At 37.1% G+C, this 26,924-nt stretch overlaps 1 protein-coding gene across 7 annotated transcripts in view; it reads right to left on the bottom strand.

Annotated features, from left to right (window-relative positions):
• Positions 1-26,924, bottom strand: part of LOC126251335 (uncharacterized) — a 131,690-nt gene that overhangs the window by 31,066 nt on the left and 73,700 nt on the right. For all 7 annotated transcript variants that reach the window (XM_049951681.1, XM_049951683.1, XM_049951682.1 and 4 more), the window contains 7 exons: positions 17,151-17,319; positions 16,953-17,057; positions 16,792-16,859; positions 15,052-15,186; positions 14,638-14,968; positions 6,786-7,006; positions 6,553-6,697 (listed from right to left, as the gene is read on the bottom strand). In XM_049951681.1, coding sequence (XP_049807638.1) covers positions 6,553-6,697; positions 6,786-7,006; positions 14,638-14,968; positions 15,052-15,186; positions 16,792-16,859; positions 16,953-17,057; positions 17,151-17,319 — 1,174 coding nt within the window. The remainder of the gene's footprint in view (positions 1-6,552; positions 6,698-6,785; positions 7,007-14,637; positions 14,969-15,051; positions 15,187-16,791; positions 16,860-16,952; positions 17,058-17,150; positions 17,320-26,924) is intronic.

Here is a 26,924-nt window from a genome sequence, read left to right on the forward strand (position 1 = left end):
AAACCATACTACAAAGCATAATTCGGCTTTAACAGCACATTCGTATGTCCAGATTCAAGAAGAAGTAGGCCGCAAGCTGATATTTAACTTTTCAGTGTGGTTTTCAGAATGCAAATTTTCTTAGAGTACCAGTACTGTATTATCTCATGTTTAGTTCTTTATTATGGCATAATGCCGTACGTCCCAAAAGATAACAATGTGTACAGTAAAAACTCTATTAACCGTCACTCTTTAAACCGTCAGTTTCTGTTAACCGTCACTGCTGTAACAGCATAATAATACTGTAATAATAGAATGCTCTAAGGTGCAGTGACGCGTTCGCTTTGTTTATTTACTCTATTTTAGTGGGAAGTGAATGTACCCGCCCGCCGTAGAATGGTACATAAAATATGACCTTCAGTTGACGTGCTAACACATCTCCCCCTTTTCTTGTCTTTGTCTCACTTGTGAGTCAACAATTACCACTGGATCAGTTTCCAGTTGTGGCGAGAAGACTGTAATTGTCGCAGTGTATCTAGCAGGCTGTGCCGTGTTACGTGTTTTCCACTTGAATAAGCTTTATTGACTAATATTTTACACTACCGTATTTAGTGCAGGTGTGTGTGATACAGTGACTTGATAAAATGTGTGAAAAACATAAACGTGTTGTTTTAGGACTTCATCAAAAACTTGAAATTATAAAACACTTAAAAAGGGCGAAACTGCGCAAGTGTAGCGCTGATTTATGGTATTGAAAGAACAACAGTTAACGATATAAAACGTGATGCTGATAAAATAGAACAACATGTGTCAACAATGCAGAGCATGGATGGAGATGTGCGAACAAGAAAGACAATGAAACCTGCAAAATATGATGAATTGGACACTGCAATGTACCGATGGTTTATACAAGCAAGAAGTCAGGGGATTCCACTTTCAGGGCCTATAATAATGGCCAAGGCTGTTGAAATGAACAACAAACTTGATGGTGACTCGTCTTTTAAAGCAAGTATCGGATGGCTCGACAAGTTTAAATTTCATCATGGCATTCGCCAACTTGATATCAGTGGAGAAAAACTCAGCGCTGATAGCTCTGTAATTGCTGAGTTCCGGGAACAATTTAGAGAAAAAATGGCTGAATTGAATCTTGTTAGGGAGCAAGTTTACAATTGTGATCAAACTGGGCTTCATTGGAAGGCTTTACCACAAAAGACATTAGCATCACTCTCTAAAAAAGCTGCTCCAGGTTTCAAAGTACAAAAAGATCGCATCACTGCTATGGTTTGCGCAAATGCGACTGGCAGTCATAGGCTACCCCTACTTGTGATTGGGAAATCAAGAAAACCTCGTGCATTCAAGAATTTGAATGCTCTCCCTGCACAATACTATGCCCAGAAGAGTGCTTGGATGGATCAATCAATTTTTTCTGACTGGTTTCACAAACAATTTGTATCTCAAGTAAGAGCACATTCGGCTGGAAAAAAAAAAAAAAAGCGCTATTGCTATTAGACAATGCCCCAACGCACCCTATTTGTGAAATGAAAAGTGATGATGGCAACATAACATGTCTCCTCCTTCCAGCAAACACAACTTCACTTATACAGCCCATGGATCAGGGAATCATCGAAAACATGGAACGTCGTTATAGAAAAATATTTATCGAAAGTTTGCTCTCATCTGATGAATCAACATCTATAAAACAGTTTTGGAGGTCTTACAGTATTAAGGCTGCCATTTTCAATGTTGCCAGTGCATGGAGTGATTTGTCAGTGTCAAATCTCAAGAGTGGCTGGAATAAACTTTGGCCTCAACCTAGAGGTGAAGAATCGGAGGAACCTGAGTGTGTGACAGTTGACGAGATGGTCAATTTGTGCAATAATTTACAAATCAGCACAAATTTGACGTCAGAAGAAGTATCAGAGTGGTTAGAGTGTGACAAAGTGGACGGGGGTTATCAAATTTTGAGTGATGACGAAATTGTTGCCAGTGTAAGTGCCACCGAAGAAGAAGAAGAAGAAGAAGAAGAAGAAGAAGAAGAAGGGCTGATGAAGACGAATGTTCAAACCATGAAGAAAAACAAACTATTAGCCATTCAGAGGCCGAAACAATGCTGTCCAAGTGTATAGAATGGTTTGAAAGTCAAGAAGAGGCTAATGCAACGCAGGCACTACTGCTCCGAAAAATACGAAATATTGCCACAGTGAAAGCTCGAACATCAAAAAGGCAGAAGAAATTGACTGACTATTTCCAAGCTAGATAAACTATTTCATCTATAAGTTTATAGTACAGTACAGTACTGTACATTACGTATTTTGCAACTTTTGCAGCAACTGTACGGATGTTTTTATCATGTAATAAATAGTTTTATTTGCTATTACAATCGTATTTAATTTGTTTTCGCTCCGAAATATTATTATTTTACTGTGAGAGTGATAAGTGTCTATACATAAAATAATTGATTGAGGTTATGTTTTGGAGGAATACAGTGTTTCTGGTATCCATCTATTCGCTCAACCGTCACAACCACGGTCCCGAAGATGACGGTTAATCGAGTTTCCACTATACTTGGAATTCCACAAGCAGTTGACACTAGCCAATAGTGTTTCAAATGAATTGACTGCCTCTGTGTAAAAGATTAATAAAAGCCAAATTTTTTTAGCAACTCGACAAAAATAACTTCATTGTTATGCAAGGTAATTAATGGCCGACTGCCAAAAACCTGGAAATAAAAATCAGAAAAACTAATAACATATTTTAGCCTTCCATAATTATGTGAACATTTTAATTCACATTATAGCTCCTGGTCACAGAAATCCGCTCTGTTCTCGAGAGCTGTAAACCCAGAGAATACATCAAAATCACTAAAAGTAAACACGGTTCACGTAGAGACTACCCCTCATCCCATTACAATTCAGACTGCTCTGCGCACGCATAAATCTGGCATCCAGAAAAATGTTTGCAGTAACATCTGGCTGCTTGTTGCTACTGATGATACAGCTCGTGTATAATTACTTTAAGTAGCCAGAAGTGGGAGATGGTACATCTCGTACGCAACTCAATTGCACATGCGCAGAAGCCTGCTGGCAACTGCTCAAACGAACTTAATGTTAATCATCGTGACGTCACACCCACTGGAAGAAGGTGGTTGTTAAGAAATATTGCGTAGTCTTCATCCTAAGGCATTTGACACATTTTGCTGCTAACAAACGCTTTTGTGTGTGCTGTGTTTTGTTGCGTACTTCCTTTGCAACTGAAGTTCTATTTATTTTTTCCTCTTATTTTTTATTGCTGCAGCATTATATTGCAGTAACGAGCTAAAGTAAAATTCTTTGTTAGAATATCAGTTCTTACCAGTAAAAACTGTTATCATTTAACTAAAGCAATTAAAAATTCCAGGAATTCTTAAAAATTTTCGGGCTTTTCCTGGTCTTATCCCGGACGAAAAAATTCCCATGTTTTTTCCAGATCGTATACACCCTATATACAGAACATCAGTAAACATTGTTTCTATTCAATGTACCTTTTAATAATGACAACATATCCTATCTGCAGTAATCTTTCTGTATCTTCATGTTATACACCAAAGAATACGAGAGAACCAGTTTTAGGTTATATTTCACGTAATATTGCCTTCTCTCTCTCTCTCTCTCTCTCCCCCCCCCCCCCCCCCCTCTCTCTCTCTCTCTCTCTCTCTCTCTCTCTCTCTCTCTCTCTCTCTCTCTCTCTCTCTCTCTCTCCCCCCCCCCCCCCAAGCCTGTTTTTCCATCTCCCTCAGAGTAATTCAGATAGTTTTGACTGATTACAAGCTACTCCACTGGCACAAAAATTATAAAGCATATACACTGAAGAGCCAAAGAAACTGGTACACCTGTCTAACGTCATGTAGTGCCCCCACAAGCACGCAGAAGTGCCACAACATGATGTGGCATGGCCTCGACTATTGTCTGAATCAGTACTGAAGGGAAATGACATCATGAATCCTGCAGGGTTGTCCATAAATCCATAAGAGTACGAGGGGGTTGAGGTCTCGTCTGAACAGCACATTGCAAGACATCCCAGATATGCTCAATAATGTTCATGTCTGGGGAGTCTGGTGGCCAGTGGAAGTGTTTAAACTCAGAAGTGTTCCTGAAGCCACTCTGTAGCAATTCTGGATGTGCCGCATTGTCCTGCTGGAACTGTCCAAGTCTTCCGGAATGCACAATGGACATGAATGGATGTAAGTGATCAGACTGGGTGCTTACATATGCGCCACCTGTCAGAGTCGCATCTAGACGTTTCAGGGGTCCCATATCACTCCAACTACACATGCCCCACACCATTACAGAGCCTCCATCAGCTTCAACAGTCCCTTTCTGGCATGCAGGGGGCCATGGATTCATCAGGTTGTCTCCCTACACATACACATCCATCCGCCTGATACAATTTGAAATGAGACTCATCCAACCAGGGAACATGTCACCAACAGTCCAGTTGGCGTTGATGGGCCCAGGCTAGGCGTAAAGCTTTGTGTCTTGGAATCATCATGGATCTTTTTCTGGCCGCAGCAATGTCAGAGATTTGATGTTTTACCAGATTCCTGATATTCATGGTACATTCATGAGATGGTCGTACAGGAACATCCCCACTTCATCACTACCTTAGAGATGTTGTGTCCCATTGCTCGTGTGCCGACTATAAAACATGTTCAAACTCAATTAAATCTTGATAACCTGCCATTGTAGCAGCAGTAACCAATCTAATACCTGCACCAGACTATACCAGTTTCTTTGGTGCTTCAGTGTATATCAGCATATTACAGTATTTTAAGTGTGTACCTGAAACTATATACCCACCTTTTAATTGTCTCAGAGTGAATTAATCTAATTGTGAATGGTTGCTTGGTTTGGATGAGGTAACTAGTACTTCCAAAGTGTGATGAATATTAGCTACTCCACTTGTGATATATGATATGTATTCTGTATGGGTTTGGAGAAGGCAAGTGAGAAAGTAAATAGGCAGTGAATTATTTTAATACTTTGAAAAATTGTCTGATGAAGAAAAGCTTTCTTCTACTTTTTGTTCTTCTTTGTCTTCTTCTTCTTCTTCTTCTTCTTCCCCATTTCTGCAACTTTTTGAACTGCGCCTACTAACTGAATCTGATTTTACATTTGATGATAGTTTACAAAAATAGTATTCATGCACAAGGCAGAAATAAAATACTTCTCCTTTTGCACAGTTTTCCTACAGAAACTGGAGAAAAACAGAAACTGACAACTTAAGAAAGTGAACATAGATTCCATTCTGTAACTCTTCTGCTACTTAACAGTGCATTATCTTATTGAGTGTTCTAAAAATCTTTCACATAATTACATAAAACATTAACTGAATTTTCAAAATGTTCAAATGGGTGTGAAATCTTATGGGACTTAACTGCTAAGGACATCAGTCCCTAAGCTTACACATTACTTAACCTAAATTATCCTAAAGACAAACACACACACCCATGCCCGAGGGATGACTCGAACCTCCGCCGGGATCAGCCGCACAGTCTATGACTGCAGCGCCTTAGACTGCTCGGCTAATCCCGCAAATTCTCCATTGGTGTTTGGCAGAATATAATAATAATAATAATAATAATAATAATAATAATAATAATAATAATAATAAACAGGAAACAGTTACTAATGTTCTGTAAAATTACATCTATTTGGTCAGAAAATGACTTTCGGCTTCTTATGCCATTTACAGGCACTGTGATTAGAGCAGAACCATTAGGAATGACAATTCAGTGACAAAAGGTGAATTGTTCACTTACTGCAATGTTTAAAGATACGTTAATTTTGTCCAGTATCTAATTGTCAATTGTATTGCAGACAAACAACTATTAACGCTCAAGAGGGCATGCCTTTTTTTGTAACACGAATGGGCAGGTGTACCTTGTACACATGAAAAGAGTAACTGTCTTTACGTTACCGAGATAAACATGTATGAGCAAAATCACAATTTAATTCGTTTAGTTCAATCAAACAATGACAAAATAAACTTACATTATATGAGCTAAATCACTGTTTAATTAAACAATAATAAAATAAACTTTCAGTGTATCACTACTTTGCTGTATACAAGTGTCACCCCACAATAACAACCCACTCAAAGTAGTGATGACTCACTCGAAGTATTAAACAGTGTAGTTGCATCAGATCCCAGCCAGACACTTATTCGATTGCTAATTGTCTCTTAGGCAACTGTCTCACTGTGGGACTGCACCGGTAGCTCGGAATTTGGCTCGTTTTCTTGCATGCATCGTAAATTTTTTCTAACCTAGCTCACTTTTTATTTTATATTACCACTGCACATTTGGCCGCATAACAGCACAATTTATCACTCTGTTAGCTGAAGCAGCAATGAAGGAATAGGTACCCGTTCACAGTTGTAAAACCACAAAGGAATGGTACAAGAGAATATTATTTGTGGTTGATGCACTTTGTACATAGGCATGCCCACTCGAGGGTTAAAATAGTACTGATTTTTTTTAAGATCAAACTGAATAAGGTTCTAAGACAGCATGCTTAATAAAATGACACTACTTACTTGTTTCTTTATAAAATCTTGATTTATTGCACAAAGAGCATTTTCGGAATCACTCAATCTCTGCTGGTGTGCATTTATATTTATTTGTGAATAATTTAATCCAGACTCCCTTTTAAGACCATTGATTAATTTAAACAAATTATCACTGCAATAAAACAATTCAGATTGTATTATCACCACCACCACTGCCATCATCAGCACTAAAACAATAAATAAAATACTTCCATACATACTTTTCAAATAAAATATGTCTCTTCTTCTTAAATGACTGGAAAAAGTTATTCTGCTTCCAAACGGTTGCTTTTTTAATATTTATGACAGCTTCTTTCAATTCCCTCCATGACAGTTTTGTGGAAATGCCCTTGTCAACTGAAATCTGACCTAATATGTTTACAAGTACACTGTGTAACATATCATCTTCCATAGGGTTTAGCAATTGGGTGTGCATGAAAGCCTGAAATGTACATGAACAACTGTTTTATTGTTGAGTCAATAATAAAAAATCTAGGTTTTCTTAGCCTAACATTGAAATATAACATTTATAAACACGTTGAATAAAAATAACGTGAAATAAGAGAAAGAAAAATAAGAAGAAGCAAATTTTTCCATGACATTGCTAGAGCATTGATTACCTGTTATATTAGAATGTATATCAGAAACTACCAGCAATTTAGCTAAGAATATGAACTGAATGACACCAAGTGGCACTGTTCACTATTAAGAATGAACTGTAATGGCCTATTTGCTCAGGCCTACTTGCTCTGGACACAAGATGACTTGGTGACAGGTAAGAATATAAAAAAGCAGTTAAGCAAATTGTTTCAATACTTACTCCAGTCTTCACTCAGAGCACTACACTGACCACTGGAGAGCTTGTGGGGTATGTATTCTGAACACTGCTCGCAGCTTGTCACTTTTGTTATTGGCATACTTCAGTAACTCTAATTTTCATATATGTTTATCATAATTTATATTACTTTCATTACACATACAATTAATAAAATCTTCAGGTAACTCTTGGGTGAATGTACAAATTCAAATATCATCATTGTCATTGTCATCCATTTGATATCCACTGCTGGGTGAAGGCCTTGTCTAGACTTTTCCATGTAACGTGCGTCTGTGATACTCTTGAGTCTTTCTCTAATGACATCTTTTTCACTTTTCATTAAGTCATCATCTCTGTCTTTTCTCATCTGCAGGAATCCAGCAAAGACTTTCCTTTCCCCATCTTCATCCATTCATCTGGATATATGTGCCATCCACTTTCATTCTTCTTCTTCCTCTTCACTTCACCAAATAGTATAGGCACTTGCAGTATATTCAGGACTACTTTTATTCATTCAATTTAAGTTTTATTCCTGTCACAATTATATCTTTCAGTACAGTTTGTTCCCTGACCCCATTTGTTTCTTATTCTGTAACAACTAATAGTTCTCGAGATTCATCTATCTATTTCCTCACAAGTCACTGAGGACACATTCGTTTCTGAATGGTTATTGTGCTGAAGGTCCACACCCCACAGTAGAGACTCAAAACTGGTTATAGACACTAATACTTTCAAAAATTGCTTCATTAAATTCTTCCATTTGTTATTGAAGTTTATCTGTACTCAAAACAATGTCATCTGCATAACGAAGGTGGTTCAGACATGTTACATTAGCATTCATTATATCTTCATTTTCCCCGTTCAAAGAACTGAAAACTTCCTCTAGGAGAGCTAATAAGTTTTAATGATATGGATTTTCTTTCATTCACTGCATTCAATTCTAAATTCATTATTTTTCTACTCATGTCTAATGGAGACTGCACCATTGACGTGTACATTCTTCAGTACATTAACAGGTTGAATCAGTTTATTCATTTCTCAATGACTGTCAGAACAGATGTAGTTGGAAGTGTATATAGCTTTTCCAACATCTACAAATCCAAGAGATAAAGTAGCAATTCATTGCCCTGTTCTTTGTTTGCAAGTTGTCCACTGTTCTATATCCAGCTTGTTTCTTTGTTTGATTGTAATCAACTGTTATTTATGTGTGTATATGGTGATAATTTTAGTGAATCTCTTACGCATTATTAGTTGGAAGCAACAGATTTTTAGTTAAATTACAAGGAAGGTCAGCGTTGGCCGTAATATTGATGGTTTATTGATAGCAAAATCGATTTTCAATCACATAGTGATCATCTTCAGCGCTGTGGTGTACAGATTAAACTCATAGACACTGGTATCAAGTTATCAGTAACCAAAACTAAGAAGCTATCACAATAACTAATGGGTTATTGTGATTGCTTCTTAGTTTTGGTTACTGATTACTTGATACCAGTGTTTATGAGTTTAATTTGTACACCACAGCACTGAAGATGACGACTATGTGATTTTTAATTTAACATATATTGTCGTTGTGCACACAGCACTCCATGGAGTCGCCAATCAATAGATTTTTAGTTTCTAACAGCTTGCATCCCATTTCATGTGAAGTATAACATTTGCACCAGCATCCCAGTTTTGGGGCACTGGTCTGCAGACATACTATCAATAATTTTGCGGTAGTTTCTTTGGTAATTCTTTGCCTCCAGCTAGAACCATTTCTATTCAATCCTCCATGTACTTGCTGGGACTTTTCCTGCCTTCATGCCTCAAATGGTTTTAAATAGTTCACCTGGGATTACATCTGGAATGACTTTATTTCTTTTATCAGCTATCAGTATTTTGCCTTTTCTCTCTCAAACAACACAAACTAAATAAGTATTGTAATGTTTACACATGTTTTCCAGTGCTGCTAGTTACTGTATCATCTGCCATCTTAACTGAGGAAATGTGATGTATAAACAACGTTTCTGTTTTGTCATATTCAAACTCTTACTTTTTTCAATTATTTCTCTAATCCAATTTTCGTATTTTACAATGTTTTTGTGATTGTTTTCTTGAAACTCTTGTGCTCATTGCAATAACACTCTTGCTTCATTTCATTTCATTTCAGAATTTATTCTCATTTGTTGTGTCTGCAATACCTTTTTCTTTTGGATTCCAATGATTAAATAATTGCCTCTTTAATTTGTAACTGTACAATATTAAGTTTCCAAGATGGCAAAACATGTTGCTTAATTTAATTTAATACCCCCCCCCCCCCTTTCCTGGACAAACACTCATCATCTAAATTTCTGTTTTCCTTTTCTGATGAGTTCATGTTTCTTTCTAGCTTTGTATCTATCTCATTCCATATCCGACAAGTCTATGATCTCCTGAAATCTTTATGTGGTTTAGGATTGTACATCCTGCACAGTTTCTTTACTGTTCGATAAAATACAGTCTGTCTCATTTGCTGACTGCCTAGTTCATATGCCATTTGTTTTCTTCTGAAACAAGTTTTAAGGACAAAACAATCTTCAAGAGATATATGACTAATTCCTGCCCTATGACATTTCTGCTGTCATGCAACAGTTTCCCAATGAAAAATCACTCTTTCGTTTTTGCTCTACTTTCACATTCATGTCCTTCATTACCATCCTGTAATGGGATTTTCTGTCATTCATTACTTTCTGGAACTCTTTATAGAAGTCTTTTACCTCTTCATCAGAATGTGAGAATGTTGGTGCAAAGACTTGAATGAACTCCACGGAATATCTTTTGATTCAACCCCACGGAATATCTTTTTTTTAATCAATCTTGCCATTCTGTCGAAAAGTGCTTCAATGCATGAAGGAATGAAGTCTTGTTTACAATAAAGTCTACAACTTAATATCATCACTGCTCTATTCCTTTGTAATGAAATGTACATTGTAATATTAGTTCTGTTTGGTCTTCTGTATTTTCACTGCTGTGCTGATAGCTGTACTATATCCCATCTGCAGTTAGCGAGTCTGTTTTTGTGCAACACGTAACACATTTAGCCTAGAGACAAGCAGACTGACTATCACTGTCTGCACTACGGATTAGTGAGAAGCCTACCCATCTTTTACCCCTGTTAAGCAATCCATCAAAACAGTTACCTAACGAACATCAATAATGTCAGTTGAATGTAAGATATTATTTTATTTTGGTAAGTCACAATATTCAGTTCCACAGATCTATAATAAAAGCTTTACAATTATGAAAAGAATTGCTACTCGCCTTATATAGGAGATGTTGAGTCACAGACAAATACAAAAGAAACATTTCTAAAAATGTGAGCGTTCAGCCAAAAGGTAAAGTAGAAAACACACACACACACACACACACGGGAGAAGCAGTCTGGGTGATGGCGATAAGGAGGAGGCTGGGGTGGGGTGGGGGTTGCAAGGTAGGAGTTATATTATCATTATTCCATCCTGGATTTTCCACTGTATAATTAAAACTTACTGCATACTGGCCCAACTTATCACTTTCTTATACATGTGCAACAATATTCTACAAGTAGTCCATGAGAAAAGTTTATGTAACATTAAAAGGATACAAAAATGGTTTTAATATTTCAAAGAGATCTAAAGGGAAATGTGATGAGTATGTAATTAATGCATGGAAACCAAGTAATAAAGGCACAACATTTTTTGAAAACTTAAGAAGGAGTCTTGTAATGTGACAGACTCATTGCACGAATGAGACTTAACTTTGGTGAGTATGTGCTAATGTTGGTGCATGTTAGTGTGCTGTAAGGATGCATTGGGACAGCAAGCAACAGCAACCCCATAGGAAGCAGGTACTCAGTATACAATGGCAGTAACACAGTGGTTCTAGAGTCGAAAGTGGATAATGGCTTCTCTCTTGAAGATGAGCAGTATGGCAGTGCAGATGTCATGTAAGGCTCATAGATATAAATGCGGTCACTGCATATAGCCAAACATAAAGAAAATTATCTTGAACTTATTATTTTTCACTTCTTACATGCTAAAACACAACAGGAAAGGGAGAAAAAGAAAAGCCTATATTGATGATCCACCACCATTCACTGAACAGTGGGTAGCAGAGTGTACATGTGGGAGTGGAAACGGGCCTTGTGTGTAAAATTACAAATATGTTGCAAAAGCTGTGGACACTGAACTGAAAAGACAAGCTCTTGCTAACAAAAGAAACCTCTGTCGAGGTGGTAAATGGCACATATAACATACAAGTGATGCGCCCTGTTTTTGTACAGATAGCACTGAGTATGTACTGGTGGGTGACTGTCTGCAATAGCTGAAATTTTGTTTATGGTCCACTAGATAGGGTTATGATTAATGTTCAGAGAACGACATTAGATAACTGAATACCATCACTTTCATATAACTTCAGGGATTTAAGAGTGTGCACCCAGCATTTCCATTCTCACCCCTCAAACACTAACTATAAACCAAAAAAAAAATCTGCTCTTAACAGCTTAATGGCAGGTCATTTAGGAAGCTGGCAGTAGCTCACACCAGCCTCGTGGTAGCAGTTGCTCCTACACACCTGGCACTGCTGCTGAGCGGCCTTAAGCCCATCTCCTGTTCATCCCTAGATGGCAATGGCATTATTTTCACAGCAGCGGGAAACTTTAATTCATCATATGTGGTAGCTCGCACCAACCTTCTGATAGTGGTAGCTCATGCCGGCCAGGCATTGCAGATGGATGGCCTTACACCCTTCATCTGCTTACTGCTAGATGCTAATGGGTTATTTTCATGCTGGTGGAAGACTTACTTATTCATAGTTCAACTAATTTGCACGAAATATTTATAAATTATACACACAAACTTCCTCCTGAATCGGTCTACCTTTTAGCGAAAACTGTATCAAAATTTCTACAGTAGTTCCTGAGATTAGCCCAAACATACGGACAGAAACTGTATTGTGTTTGTCTAGATGCCAATAATGTGATTTCCTGCAGAAATAACAGTAGCTACCTCATTAATGTACTGAACCTCTTTTGCACACAATAACACTTAATTTTGTGCCTTGTGGTGGGTCATATCAGCCACAATGAGCGCTGGATATATACTAAGGATACCAACATGATGAATGCAAGCATGTTTTGCATCAGACTGTAGCCTTGCCAATATCAATTTGGAAATGTTGTAAGGTACCACGTGGACAAGTAATGAATTCCAAGAAGTAAGAAAACCAATTTAATAAACCAACATAATTTGGGAAAAATATGAGATTTAACAATGATTGTAATATGCTTAGCGATGACAAATCCACAAAGTGAGGAGCAAATATCTGGTCTGGAGAGGAGACAAATTTTGCGAGAATGTGCCAAACTGTGGATGATGATTCCCTGAATAGTTTCATTGTGGGCATGAATCATGTGAGTGAATCTTAACACAGACTAAAGCACCAAAGTTTATTTGTGTATTATCCCGGTGTTGCTGCCTTACTAGAGTGAAAGTTGTGTTGAGTGGAAAAAAGAAAAATTAGTAGTAAATATGTCCCATCAGTGATAGGACCATCAGAGACAGAGCATAAGTGTACATTGGGAAAGGGCGGAGAAAGGATATTGGCCATGACCTTTTGAAGAAAGGAACTATTATTTCTGAAAATAAGTAGTGCGTCCCTTTCATAAGTGTATATTAGGAGTGCTATTCATTTTGCCTTCTGGAGGCAAGGACTGGTCAGCAATTCTGTCTCCTAAATAATTGTGTCTTCTGTATTAGTTAGTTCTGAAGAAGGATATGTTCAAAAGTTCACCACAGTTTTTAAATTTGTTTATGTGCCTCTCGATCAATCAATATCTCCACTACAAAGTGAGTGGTTAGCTCCGCTCCTTCCATCAATCACAGAATCATAGACATTTAGAATTAAAGTCTTATATGTTACAAATTAAACTCAAACTTATCTGTAATTATAAAACAGTAGATTGCATCACGTGTCAACTAAATACACAATTTGCCCCATCTCATATTTCATAGAGAATTCTGTCCAACAGTTAGATGGTGCAACACTAAATGGTTTGTTTTTCAGCAATAGTGAATGAATAAATGTGTAACAGACATTTACCTATCAGCATAACCTCTTCTAAAGTTAAAGTTTCAAAGATCTATGTCCAGTAGCTGGGGTGGCAGATAATGTACAGCTAAATCAAAGTTATTATGATGTGAAGGCGCGATGAATATTACAAATAAATAAATAAATAAATAAAAACCAGCACAGCATGGCTTTTTAAAAATTCCATACAATAGTAATTTCGCTTTCATCATAAATGAAAACATAAAATCTACATTCAGTAGTAAAAAGTAAAAGCTACATACTATATCTGTGTTACCAATGTCCATGGATATCATAAACTGACATCTGCACAGTCACTGGAAGCAAACTAAATTGTGCACCTATCTTCACTTTTGGAATTATTGTATTCCCATATTGTGAAGGTAAGGGTGAAACACAAACAGTAACAAGTCAAGTGTAACACCCTTAGAAAATCAACTCAAAAAAAGGGATAACAGTTCACAAAGAAACAGTGTCTGAAGGCTACATCATACACTTCTTTTTCTTTACGTTTGTCTTACCTTACAAAATCAATTCTACACATCCTAGAAACAGAACCTCTCTTAGAACTATTCAGATTTGTTCCAAGCTGTCTCTCACAGTATAGAATACTTTTCACCTAATGAGGCTAACGTATCTGTTTATTATGTGTGTCAACTTTCAGAAAAATGTCTGATCATGGATGAAATTTAAGAAACTATTGACTCATTCTAATTTTCACCAAAACATTTGTTGACAGGTCTTAAAATAATCTGTTTCATGAGACTGTACAAAAGCATTCCTGCTGTCCTGTTTCCATCTATTTTAGTATGCATTTATTCAGAGAGCTCTGACAGTCACAATAAGTGACTGCATATTGTCGCAGTTATGTCATCCTACAGCCTAAACATTGTCTTACAATCTGGTTACAGAACTGAGCTAAACAGTATAATTATATTTTGTTAATTTAGTGTTCCAGACAAGTCAAGCAGAAAATATTGATAGTAACTGTCTGTATCATGCTCCTTACAAGCAGCTCATTATACTGTATCATCACTTGTCTGACATCATAACGAAACAATTCTATCGTGTGCCAACTTTTACAGTAGCCTGTTATTAGTACTTTGTTTAACAAACACAATTTACAGAGTCACTATATTTTTTCAACTTATACAGCTTGTACTTACTGTTCTACACATAACACTGTCATGTTCTCTTTTCAGATATGTTCCAAAATCTTTAAGGAAACACAAAACTTTATTGGGTTCTTCCTTTTCGGAATGAAGTACATGCAAAACAGCATTTATTAACTTCTTTTCCAATTTTATGCAATCCGCCCATTTCTCCGTTTGCAATAACCAGTAATTTACACGATTATATTTTGAATTACACATTGTTAATATGTGCTTCAATTGTTTAACATTAGCAGACATCTGTGACAAAGAAATGAGATCAGTCTTGAAATCTGATATTATATCTTCAGCTGTTTTAATGTTTTTCAATGTAGCCAGTTCCTTCCTGAAATAAAAACAAAACAATTGTTTATAGAAAACTGAATTATCATTTTGTTTGTATTTCTGCATTAGGAATCGTTTGCTTACTTTATGTTTGTTGTTAATAATGTCCTAACACCGTTTCCAATGGCATCAGCCATTGTCATTGTATGAGAAACTGCTGCTTCTTGTCCCTTTAGCAAACACTCGAGGACACCGTTCTTATACAAAGTCGCTGAAAGCCTGTAGACCAATGATAGCAATTATTACATAAAATGATTCAACTGAAAGAAAACCATGCACAGTATAAGTTAAAGTTCCTCGTGTAATTTTTATATATTTTCAACCAGAGATACAAAAGTTATGTATAAAATAACCCACTGTCATTTATTCCATACATTATGCGCAGGATATACTGAAACAATAATCCAGGGATCAAAAATGTCACGCTATCAAATTATATATGCAATTCAGAAGCTGTGTAATGGCAACAGCTTAAAGGATTAAGACATTTTCCTGAGTTTTACAAGCTGCATATATTGGCCAACAGAGACAAATTACATTATAAACTAACCATCTGCCAGCACACTATAAGAACACAAAATACCCATTTCATTTTTCTCCTTTACTTCATTAACTACAACTATGAGAAATTTTGTCACACAAAACTCAATATTGAATGTACATGAAATTTGCTTGGGTTCCTCCACATCTGTTAGTGGGTACAGTACACTTCGTTTGCATTTGTTGATTTTATTATCAAATACAATGTGACTGTTATAAGTTTTTTTTTTTTAATTTACTAACTGTGCATGATTGTCTTCATATGCTACATGACAACTTCATATGCTAGATGGCATTATTTATCATGAACTTTACATTACTGAATCAGCGGCATCTGTCATGTAACAACAAACAGTGTAACACTCATTTTCCCCCTTTGTAACAATGGTCTCAGTCTGCTAAATACAGTAGATAAAACATACGGAAATTAATATATAAGTAATTCCCTTACCTGTCAGCATGAGTGGATTGTTAGTCACAATATGTTGCTAACTTACTTTACAGAAGTAACCTGGAGTCATTGTTTCTCTTATTAATGGGTAACTTGATTCCTTCCATGTCCCAGAAGATTAGTCTCCTCCATGATGGGATTTGCAGATAACGATGAATAAATGAATTAATATCAATTATGGTGTAGCAAAGAAAAGCTGATAAACAAATGAGAAATGGCAATCACACCTATAGCTGATCGATACGTGACACATACTCATGGGATTGCCTTTCCTCATTTTTGTATGGTCTTTCTGTTTGGAATGTTATTATCGTACCCAATATCTTTTTTATTTAAAAAAATTGCATCAGAAGCCAGGACATAAATCCCTCAAATTCATTCTAGAATATGTGACATGTTAGAACTAGGGCCAGAAACCTGATCCTTACCTTTCGCTTGCAGTGAGTCATCAATTTTTTTATACCTCACTAAAGAACATTTAAATACTTTGTGCCGTATATAGCACCTTTGTACACTGGAATCTTCAATCAGGCACAACAAAATGAAATGAAAAAACATTTATTTGTGGCTGCTACAGCACAATAATATGCTATAAATGTCTTGAAAGTACTGAAGTTTGTGATATTAAGGCATGAATGAGATCTTGCAAGGTTACTCTCTTCATAAGGAAATAATAGGCATACGCCAGTGTTTCACATAGTCAACTATTGCATAGGAAACTCATATAGTAGAACACCTCTCGTTATTAGTGCTACAGTTCTGAATTTTATATGTATTCAACTGACTGGCATCTTCTGCATACTGTTAATTTAAAACTTAAATTTCCATACTACCTTGCTTCAAGTATTCTCTGTTCAACAATAACATTTCTACATCTTTCTGCTCCATTAGTCTTTGCTGCCTGAAATAATAAATTAAGACATCTGTACATTTTCCCGTTCATAAGTGGCAAGCAGCATAAAAAGGATACAAATTTAAAATCTTCAGTACTCACTTCTATAAAATGATTTCTTAGGTGAAAATTAAAAGTTTCAAGAAAACAGTCAATCTTCTCTTTCAATGCTAAAAGCGGTGATTCACACAAATATTGATCCAGTATCTGAAGGGGAAAAAAAAAAAAGCTAAATTATTTGCCAGATGATGTACTACAGTTAGCATAAAAATTCTATCAACTTTGACCAAACTGCCTTACAATTCTTCCAGGGACGTTTTTTAACTCATCAATAACTTTGAAATTTGTAATAAATGCATTTTCTAAATTCTCTTCATATTTCTCCAATGCCTTTTCATATAATCCCTTGGAGTCTAATTCATTTTGCTCCAGCTGGCTCAGAAACGTTTTTAATTCTTTCAGCTCCTCACTGTATAAAGAAAAACTTATTTAAGAAAGGTTAACTGATGTAGCAGTCATAAAACATAAGAATACAACAAATTTTAAAATTCCCTAAAGAACACAAACTCCTAAATTAGGTTTAATGGTTCATAATGGAGCATTTCGGAGATGTCATTAAATGATTTCTTACAGGTAGTTATTATACTGCTTGGCCACCATATTACTGCACTTGACATCACACTGCCCTTACCGGAAGCACATGGTGACATTACAGCAAGTCTAAGGAAAACACATCACACTGTGAATGATATTAAGTTTTTCAGTGTGGCCTCATGAAATCTCATTATGAATGATACACAGTGAGTCGACCAAAGCACCTTCCCTCCCAGGCGCAATAATATTGCAGTCGACTAATCCACAAAGATACTTTTGTCACTATTTACCAAAAAACTTCCAGTATTAATGTTACAGTTTTATAAAATCTTCTTGAAAAGGTGAACAGAATATAGAGCAACCCACAGCCACATGCACTTTTATTATGAAGAGTTGTGTTAACACTGAAAATTTTATTTATCAAGATCAGTAGAGAACAATAACGGCATTAAAGAGAACTGTCATGTCTGAAATACTCTTTTACAAAACTGGCTACAACTTCAAAAAGAAAAAAAGGTGAAAGTCAGATGTCTCAAGATAATATCAAACAAAATCATTAGGCAATGCAAGATAAGTCTGTCCTTATATAGACTAATAAATATCTGAAAACAAAGATTCTGTAACTTACCAAACGAAAGCGTTGGTACGTCGATAGAGACAATAACAAACACAAACACACACACAAATTTCAAGCTTTCGCAACCCACGGTTGCTTCATCAGGAAAGAGGGAAGGAGAGGGAAAGACGAAAGGATATGGGTTTTAAGGGAGAGGGTAAGGAGTTATTCCAATCCCGGGAGCGGAAAGACTTACCTTAGGGGGAAAAAAGGACAGGTATACATTCGCGCACACACACACATATCCATCCACACATATACAGACACATATGTGCGGATGGATATGTGTGTGTGTGTGCGCGAATGTATACCTGTCCTTTTCTTCCCCCTAAGGTAAGTCTTGCGCTCCCGGGATTGGAATGACTCCTTACCCTATCCCTTAAAACCCATATCCTTTCGTCTTTCCCTCTCCTTCCCTCTTTCCTGATGAAGCAACCGTGGGTTGCGAAAGCTTGAAATTTGTGTGTGTGTTTGTGTTTGTTACTGTCTCTATTGATGTGCCAACGCTTTCGTTTGGTAAGTTACAGAATCTTTGCTTTTAGATTTTTTTTTCCCCACGTGGAATATTTCCCTCTATTATACTAATAAATATCTGAATATTCTTGACGTACATGCATAACAAATTGAGGAATCAATGAGGAGCTCAGAAATAGTGTGTAAAGGAAAAACAATGCAATGAAAAGCAAATTAACAGTCATTGTGCGTAAAGCCTCTGTCACAATGAATTGATGATATCGCCTGTGTAGCAGCAACAGTGGTCTAAATGACATAAGAATTAAAATTAATTCCATGATCATCACAAATGGTAACAATAAAAAGCAATCCCACAGGCTGAGAAAAGAAAGACGGATGGATCCTCCTAAGAGTCTGTGATACTGTACATATATAGTGCCAAAGTTAACATCATCAGTTCCATTTTGTACAATATGAGTGATGGTGCTACCACTTCGATTATTTGCAACCTATCTGACTTTCTGAAAGGTTTATTTCTTTATCCACAATATTTCACAAATAAGGTGTCAGAAATTTCATTTTATCATAGGAAGAAAGATCAGAGTTAGCGACTCTGCAACAAGATCGTTAGATGCACAAACTCGGATAGTGCAAGGATGGGGAAGGAAACTGATTATGTACTTTTCAAAGTAACTATCTGAACATCAGCTTTAATAAATATAGGTCAGCCACAGAAAACCTAAATAAGGATAACCCTTTCTGTGTATTAGTCCACTGCAGTGGATAATTTTATTTTCAGTCTATATACACATTCTACTAGCTTTGTAAGGCACGGGGCTTAGCATACTTTGTAGTGGACACTCTCTTCTACTAGACTGTGTTTCAGAGCCAGCTGCTGACCGATGTTTGAACTTTCAAGGCATGTTCTAAGAGTTGGTCGTGCAAACATTGTGGCTGAGTGTGACTACTTAGCTTTCAGAATTGTATAAATTTTTTTTCTAAATGTTCAACATTCCCCGTCGAAAGAGGTTTCTCTAATTTCAAAACGAGTTACAGTCATCCTCATATTTGGTTTCCTACAGCAATTCACATTTTGCTTGTGCACTAGTTCTAAGTGTTTGCTCTCATTTTTACACTAGTTCACTGTTAGTAATTACCATATTTTACAGACTACAAGATGCACTTTTTTCTTTGAAAAATTGCCTCTAACATTCAGATGCATCTTGTACTCTGAATTAATATAAAAATTTCCAATGTTTGATTTAAAATTCCTGCCAGTCCTTTAACGGCTATATATTTGATGCCATGGGAAACCTATCTTTATCTGGCAGCACTGGATTCAACCGGCTGCAGCAGTGCACTGATACAACGGACATGAGTTGCAGGGATTCGCAAGCTTGCTAACACTGTCTCCCTCCTGCCCCACCAACAAAAACCCAGAACACTATCTAGCCTATGATGCGCCATTGCAGTCTACGGTGCCAGTGAACCTGAATTGAAAGCAACTTGTGTTATCGGTAATAGAACAATATTTTTGTCAGTAGCTAGTTTTGTAATGGGGGAAAAAATGGAAGGTGTTCATATAATGAGGGCTGTAAATTGAAAGTAATAGCATTTGCAGAAGAACGTGGAGACAAAGCAGCTGAGCAGCATTTCAGCCCTGTAAAAAAAAAAAAGTTTAAAAGTTACGGTTTTTCTCATACTATGTAGCGTCTTACAGTTCATAAAATTTAGTATGCATAATTATTTCAACAATGATAAGGAATTCCAAAGAAAAACCCACTATGGAAGAGATTTTAGGAATTATCAAAAATACTGATATATATGGTATTGAAGAACTTGAAGATGAAAATTTTTCTTCAGTAGCTGACAACAATGATGAACTTACCCAGACAATGGATTATCTCAAGGATGAAGATTTAGGAACATGTATTCGAGAATAAAATTGCTATTTTTACCCCAACAAATATAGAAAAGTGAAATGTTGCACTGGGAGCTTTTAACTACTCACGAGTACAACTGCACTGGGATACAAAGTTTTGTGTACCTATCATATCAGAAGCTATGATATTTACTAGTGTTTTTTTTCCAAATTGAGAGGAAATCTGCATTTTACTGATTATAACAAGAAAGATTCTCAGAATTTAGACATTTTCTGGAAAGTCAGGCCTTTGTTTGATACAGTGAGATCTAGGTGTCAAGCTGTTGAAATGGAACTTCAATTGTGTATAGATGAACAGATGATCCCTTTCAAAGGAAAGATCAATGTCAAATAGTTCATGCAAATCACACCAAACAGGTGGGGAGAGGAAGATGCTTTTGTGAGGGAAGTGACATCATGTAAGAGTCTCTCATCTTTCAAGGGCAACTGCACATGAAGAGTGCTTCGTCATACAACTGTCTGAGAGAATCAACATTCCATTCCCACAGTTATATTCTGATTTATACTGCAGATTGTGGCACGTGTTGGAAAAATGATGCCTGTCGTCTGAGCTCTGATGTCATACTTGGGTCATTCCAGCAACTGGCAGGGAAGATTGAGAAGACTAGCCTTATGCATGGAGTTTCAACGAAACACACAATTTGTAGAATTGTCCTCAGAACTGAACATTGCCTCTTTGTTCTGAGTTAAGTGGAAGGACTGAACCAGAGACTTCAAAGCTTCTGTGACAAGCTAGGTTGCGACTTCCTGGAATTGGGCCATAGAGCTGAGAACTGTAGGGCCCCCTAAATGGGTCAGGTGTGCACAATCCATCAGAGGCTGATACTCAGATGACTGTGTGTGTGGGTTGCAATCGAGGGATTTTTTGTACACTAGGCAACTCTCCATCCAATCACAATAACAGCTGTAGGAAACCCAGAAGTATCAGCGTAAGATTGAAAGAAATCGCTCCCATAGGTGAGAATATTAAAATCCTAATGGTAAACTGCTGAAGCATTCACAACAAAGTGTCAGAGTTTGAAGTACTCATGAAAAACAGCGGAGCTGACATAATACTAGGTACAGATAGCTGGTTGAAACCTGGAATTGATAGCAGTGAGAATTTTGGGGAAAATTTAAGTATATGTCAAAAGAACAGGCAGATGGGAAATAGAGGTTCAGGGATGGGCATAAAATCATAATTGCATCCTTTTATCGCCCACCAGACTCATCTTCTGATGCCACCAAAATCTTTAGAGAAAACCACAGTTCAATTGTACATAAGTTCCCAAATCATACTTTAATCATCGGTGGAGACTTAAATCATCCAACAATTGGGAAAATTACAGTTCTGTTAGTGGTGGGCATGACGAGACATCCCGCGAAACATTACTGAAAACCATCTAGAACAGACTGTTAGGAATCCACTCATGGTGGAAATACATTGAATCTAATGGCTACAAATAGACCTGACCCTTTGAAGATGTCCACATCGAAAATTGTCAGTGACCATGACGTAGTTATGGCAACGACTACAAAAGTACAAATAAAAGAAGCAGACAGATATATATGTTTGGCAAACTAGATAACAAATCTGTGGTGTCATATCTCAATGAGGAAATTGAAACTTTCAGCAGAGGGCAGGAGCACATAGAGGAACTATGGCTCAAGTTTAAAAGAATAGTTGACCATGCTCTAGATACATATGTACCCAGCAGAACAGTTCATAAGGGATTGAAACTACATGGCGTGTAGTAACTGTAAAGAAACTTCTAAAGAAACAGACTCCTGCATAATAGGTGTAGAACAAAGTGTAGAACTATAGATAGAGAGGTGCCGAATGAAACATGTTTGGCTGTCAGGAGAGCAATGAATGATGCCTTCAATGACTACCATAGCAGAATACTGTCAAACGATATTTCACAAAAACCAAAGATGTTGTGGTAGTATGTAAAGGCTGTAAGTTAGTGTCCAGCCATTCACGAATGAGACAGAAACTGAAATTGAGGGTAGCAAAGCAAAAGCTGAAATGCTTAATCCTGTTTTCAAATGTTCCCTAACAAAGGAAAGCCCAAAAAAATTGCTCTAATTTAATCCTCGTACAACTAAAAAGATGAATAATGTAAGTATTAATCACAGTAGTGTTGAGAAACAGCTTAAATCATTAAAATGATCCGGGAGCCCAATGGAATCGCTGTCTGATTCTATACTGAATTTGCAGCTGAGTTAGTCCCTCTTTTAAATATAATCTATCATAGATCCCTCGAACAATAAACCATGTCCAGTTCCTGGAAAAGAGCACAGATCACATCTGTCTGCAAGATGGGTAGAAGAAATGATCCACAAAACTACCGTCCAATATCCTCGACATCGATTTTTTGTAGAATCTTACAACATATTCTAAGATCAAACATAATGAGGTATCTTGAACAGAATGACCTCATTGATGTCAACCAGCACAGATTCAGAAAACATTGATCATGTGAAACCCAACTCGCATTTTTCTCACATGACATACTGAAAACTTTGGACAAAGCAGGCAGGTAGATGTAGTATTTCTTGATTTCCAAAAAGCATTTGACTCAGTGCCACACGTACACTTATTTTCAAAAGTACGATCATATTTTGTGACTGGATTGAGGACTGTTTGGTAGAGAGAACACAGCATGTTATCTTCGATGGAGAGTCATCGTCAGATGTAGTGGTAACATCGGGTGTGCCCAAGGTAAATGTGTTGGGGCCCTTGCTAGTCAAGTTGTATATTAATGACCTTGCAGACAATATTAACAGTAACCTCAGAAATTTTGCTGATGATGCCGTTATTTATAATGAAGTACTACCCGAAAGAAGCTGCATAAATATTCAGTCAGATCTTGCCAAAATTTTGAACTTGCTTTAAATGTTCAGTAACATAAAACTGTGCTCTTTACAAAATGAAAAAAAGTAGTATCCCATGACTACAGTACCAATGAGTCACTGTTGGAATTGGCCAACTCGTACAAATAGCTGGGTGCAACACCGTGCAGGATATGAAATGGAATGATCACATAGTCTCAGTTGTGGGTAAAGCAGATGGTGGACTTTGGTTTATTGATAGAATACTGGGGAAGTTCAATCGGTCTACAAAGGAGATTGTTTACAAATCACTCATATAATGGTTCTAGAATATTCCTCAAGTGTGCGGGACCTGTACCAAATGGAACTAACAGTGAGATACTGAATGTATACACAGAAGGGCAACAAGAATGGCCACATATTTGCTTCGTCTGTGAGAGAGTGTCACATATGTCCTGAAGGAACAGAACTGGAAGACTTGAAGATAGACAAACTATTCCAAGAAAGTCTGTTCATAAAGTTTCAAGAACAGCTATAAATGATGAGTCTTGGAATATACTACAACACCCTACATATTGTTCACATAGGGATTGTGAGAATAAGATTAGAATAATTACTGCATGCACAGAGGCATTTAAAGGATCATTCTTTCCGCACTCCATATATGAATGGAATAGGAAGAAACCCTAATAACCAGTACAACGGGACATCTCCTCTGCCATGCATTTCACAGTGGTTTGCAGAGTGTATTTGTAGATAATTATTTCAGTACATACTGGATGATCCAGTGGCTACATAATAAGGGCGTTTACGCACTTGAAACTGCTTGAATAAATCAATTTCAGAAACCACCTTTTCAGTGTGATGCAGACAAAGAAAAATGAAGTATGAGGATTCATGCAGGTGTTTATTAGCAATGATGTTGCTGTGTCCTCACTAAGTGCTTTGACAAAAGATCAGTGACTTTGCGCTCAAACTTCAAAGGCACTGGAGCCAAGCATACCAACAGACATTGGGATAAGAATAATAAATCATACGTTGATGTTCTGAGACACGAGGTAGTGAAACTGGGTAGTATTGGCAAGTATGACTTTTTAATTTCAATTTATTGAACATTTATTCGATCACAAACTCGGTCATAATGCATGTTTACTCACGACACTGATAACACAGGTGTAACCAATTCACGGCTGGAGTATTTGTGTGAGGCGAAATGAATTGGACTTTCTGAAAAAAAGAACTTTGCATCTACTCAATTTTCATCAACATACTGCAGAATCATGGATTATGGCATGCAAACGGACTATAAAGAAGAGAATCAGACCTCCAAACGAAGCTGCCCAGTATATGTGCCTGCAAGGTACAGAAATAAACTGAAACTAGCAGAGATGATTCTGTGGACCATTTACCATACACTGATCAGCAAAAATTGGCATGTAGATAGAAAAATCCTGGGCACAAAGCTAAAGTACACATGCAGTGTTGCAAATGCAAGCTCCATCTTTATATAGCAACATAGTCCAGTAGGGTTAAACCTAAAAATTAGACAAATTGGAAATAATTGCTACAAAAGGTTTTATTGTTTTAATGGCTTCATTTGTGGCCCAATATGACTATCCTAAGTTTTCCCCCTCGGCAGAGTTGTGGAAAAGTGGTGGGGGGGGGGGGGGCAAAAATGTACCCAAAAAAGGGGTATTCTTTCGGTTTTGTGATTATATCTCATAAATGACTCACAATATCAAAAACATAGCAGAATTAAAAATTGTAGGGCATGAAATTCTGCATTGAATGATACCATCCGCATATTTTTTCGGCCACCTGTTTCCATACTAGTGCTCTTCAAAATTGCACCAATTTTACATGTTCATGAAAAATTTTCGTTTTAAGCTCTGTTTTTTGGTAAAATCATTGAAACTATCCCATGTATCAATAAAGTGGTTCATAGAAACGATATAGAGGAATAAATTCTGCGTTTGATGAGACCAAAAGCGAAATGGACCACCCGTTTCTGTATGGCTAAGTTTGTACTTTCATTGCTATGGATGTAAGGTACTTCATGTTTACAAACCTATGTCTCTAGATCAGTTTTATGCAGAAAACTCAAAAATAACATTATCATGAGCAAAAATTGAAAAAAAATAATAATAAAAAACTGTTCAAAGTCAGATTCTGAACATGCCAACAGTTACTACAGTGACCCAGCAGGTTGAAGAGTTTTGTGGGGTATCACTCACTACCTCAGAACAACATGTTGATGCGAGGGATGCTAGAGTTTAGAGTTCAGCGTAACGAGGCAGACCTTCAGAAATATATTGAGTGGTTTCAATCCCATGATCCTTTTCTTGTTACTAAATTTATGTCCATTAGCACAGGAATCGTCAGAGATGACTCAATCAACTGTCACAGAGCCGTTGAAATGGGCAAATCCTTAATGTTCGCTCTAGTTGGTCAAACCTTTGACAACATCAAGTTTGTCCAAAACAAAAGAGTGATGAGTATACAGGGATTTAAATCTAAGGTGACCATTCAACGGGAGGATTTACCAGTGAACCCTGAAGGTATATTCCACCGGATAGCACTTCTAATAAATTTGACGAACAGCTTAAAGAATTCTTTCGATATGAACTGGCACCCTATCCTCTCTCTCTGTTTGATGCATCTGGAATGAGGGAGACTCCCAAGTCAGTGTTATATGACTTGTTCACACCACTGAATGATGTAAACCTGGAAGAAGCAGCATTTGTCATCAATGGTGGATTTCTTCTCCACTGGGTTGTATGGAAGAGTGGCGACACATTCCAGTTGCTAACCAAATACGTTGAATATTTAAGACACAGCAGCAGAAGTGCGACAAGTTTGGTGTTCGATGGCTACCCAGAAGACCTGCCCACCAAGAGCATCAAATATGCTGAGCTCCTCCACCGAAGCAAAAGACACACTACACCTGCACTCATCTTTACCGATTTCATGATTGTGACTATGACTCAGGAGCAATTCCTTTGTAATGACAGAAATAAAACATGTCTCACTAGCTTGCTTATTTCGAGGCTTGAAGATGAAGGCTTTTCAGAAAAGCAAGCTAATGAAGATGCAGACCACCTAATTGTTGCCATAGCACTTTAGGTATCCCAGGAACATGAGAAGGTTGTGGTTGTTGGTGAGGATATGGACCTTCTCATCATGCTCAATGCCCTAGCCACACCATCAGCAAATATATGTTTCTTGAAACCTGGAAGAGGAAAGATCTCATCAAAAGTATTTGGTTCCAGCAGTTTCAAACTGGCAAACAACATCAGAAGCCCACTCATATTTCTCCATGCCAAAAGTGGATGTGACAACTTCGGCACTCTTCGGTCAGGGCAAGAAGAAGATGGTCACTCTACTGCTCAAAAATAAATGTCTTCTGGAAGATATCAAACCTTTCTTAGAGTATGACAACCAAGCTGAAGTTATTGTCGAAGCTGGCCTCCAATTTTTAACAACCCTCTATAGTGGTACAGCAGGAGACACTTTAGACAAACTGTGATTTGACCTGTTTTCCAAAGCGATTGTGAAATCCAGATTCCCCCTAGCATCCCTACCGCCAACGTCGGAAGCAGATCGCCAGCATTGCTTGAGGACCAACTTACAAGTACAAATGTGGGTAGGACACCAC

The sequence above is a fragment of the Schistocerca nitens genome, chromosome 4, assembly GCF_023898315.1.
Source record: "Schistocerca nitens isolate TAMUIC-IGC-003100 chromosome 4, iqSchNite1.1, whole genome shotgun sequence".
Classification (NCBI taxonomy): Eukaryota; Metazoa; Arthropoda; class Insecta; order Orthoptera; family Acrididae; genus Schistocerca; species Schistocerca nitens.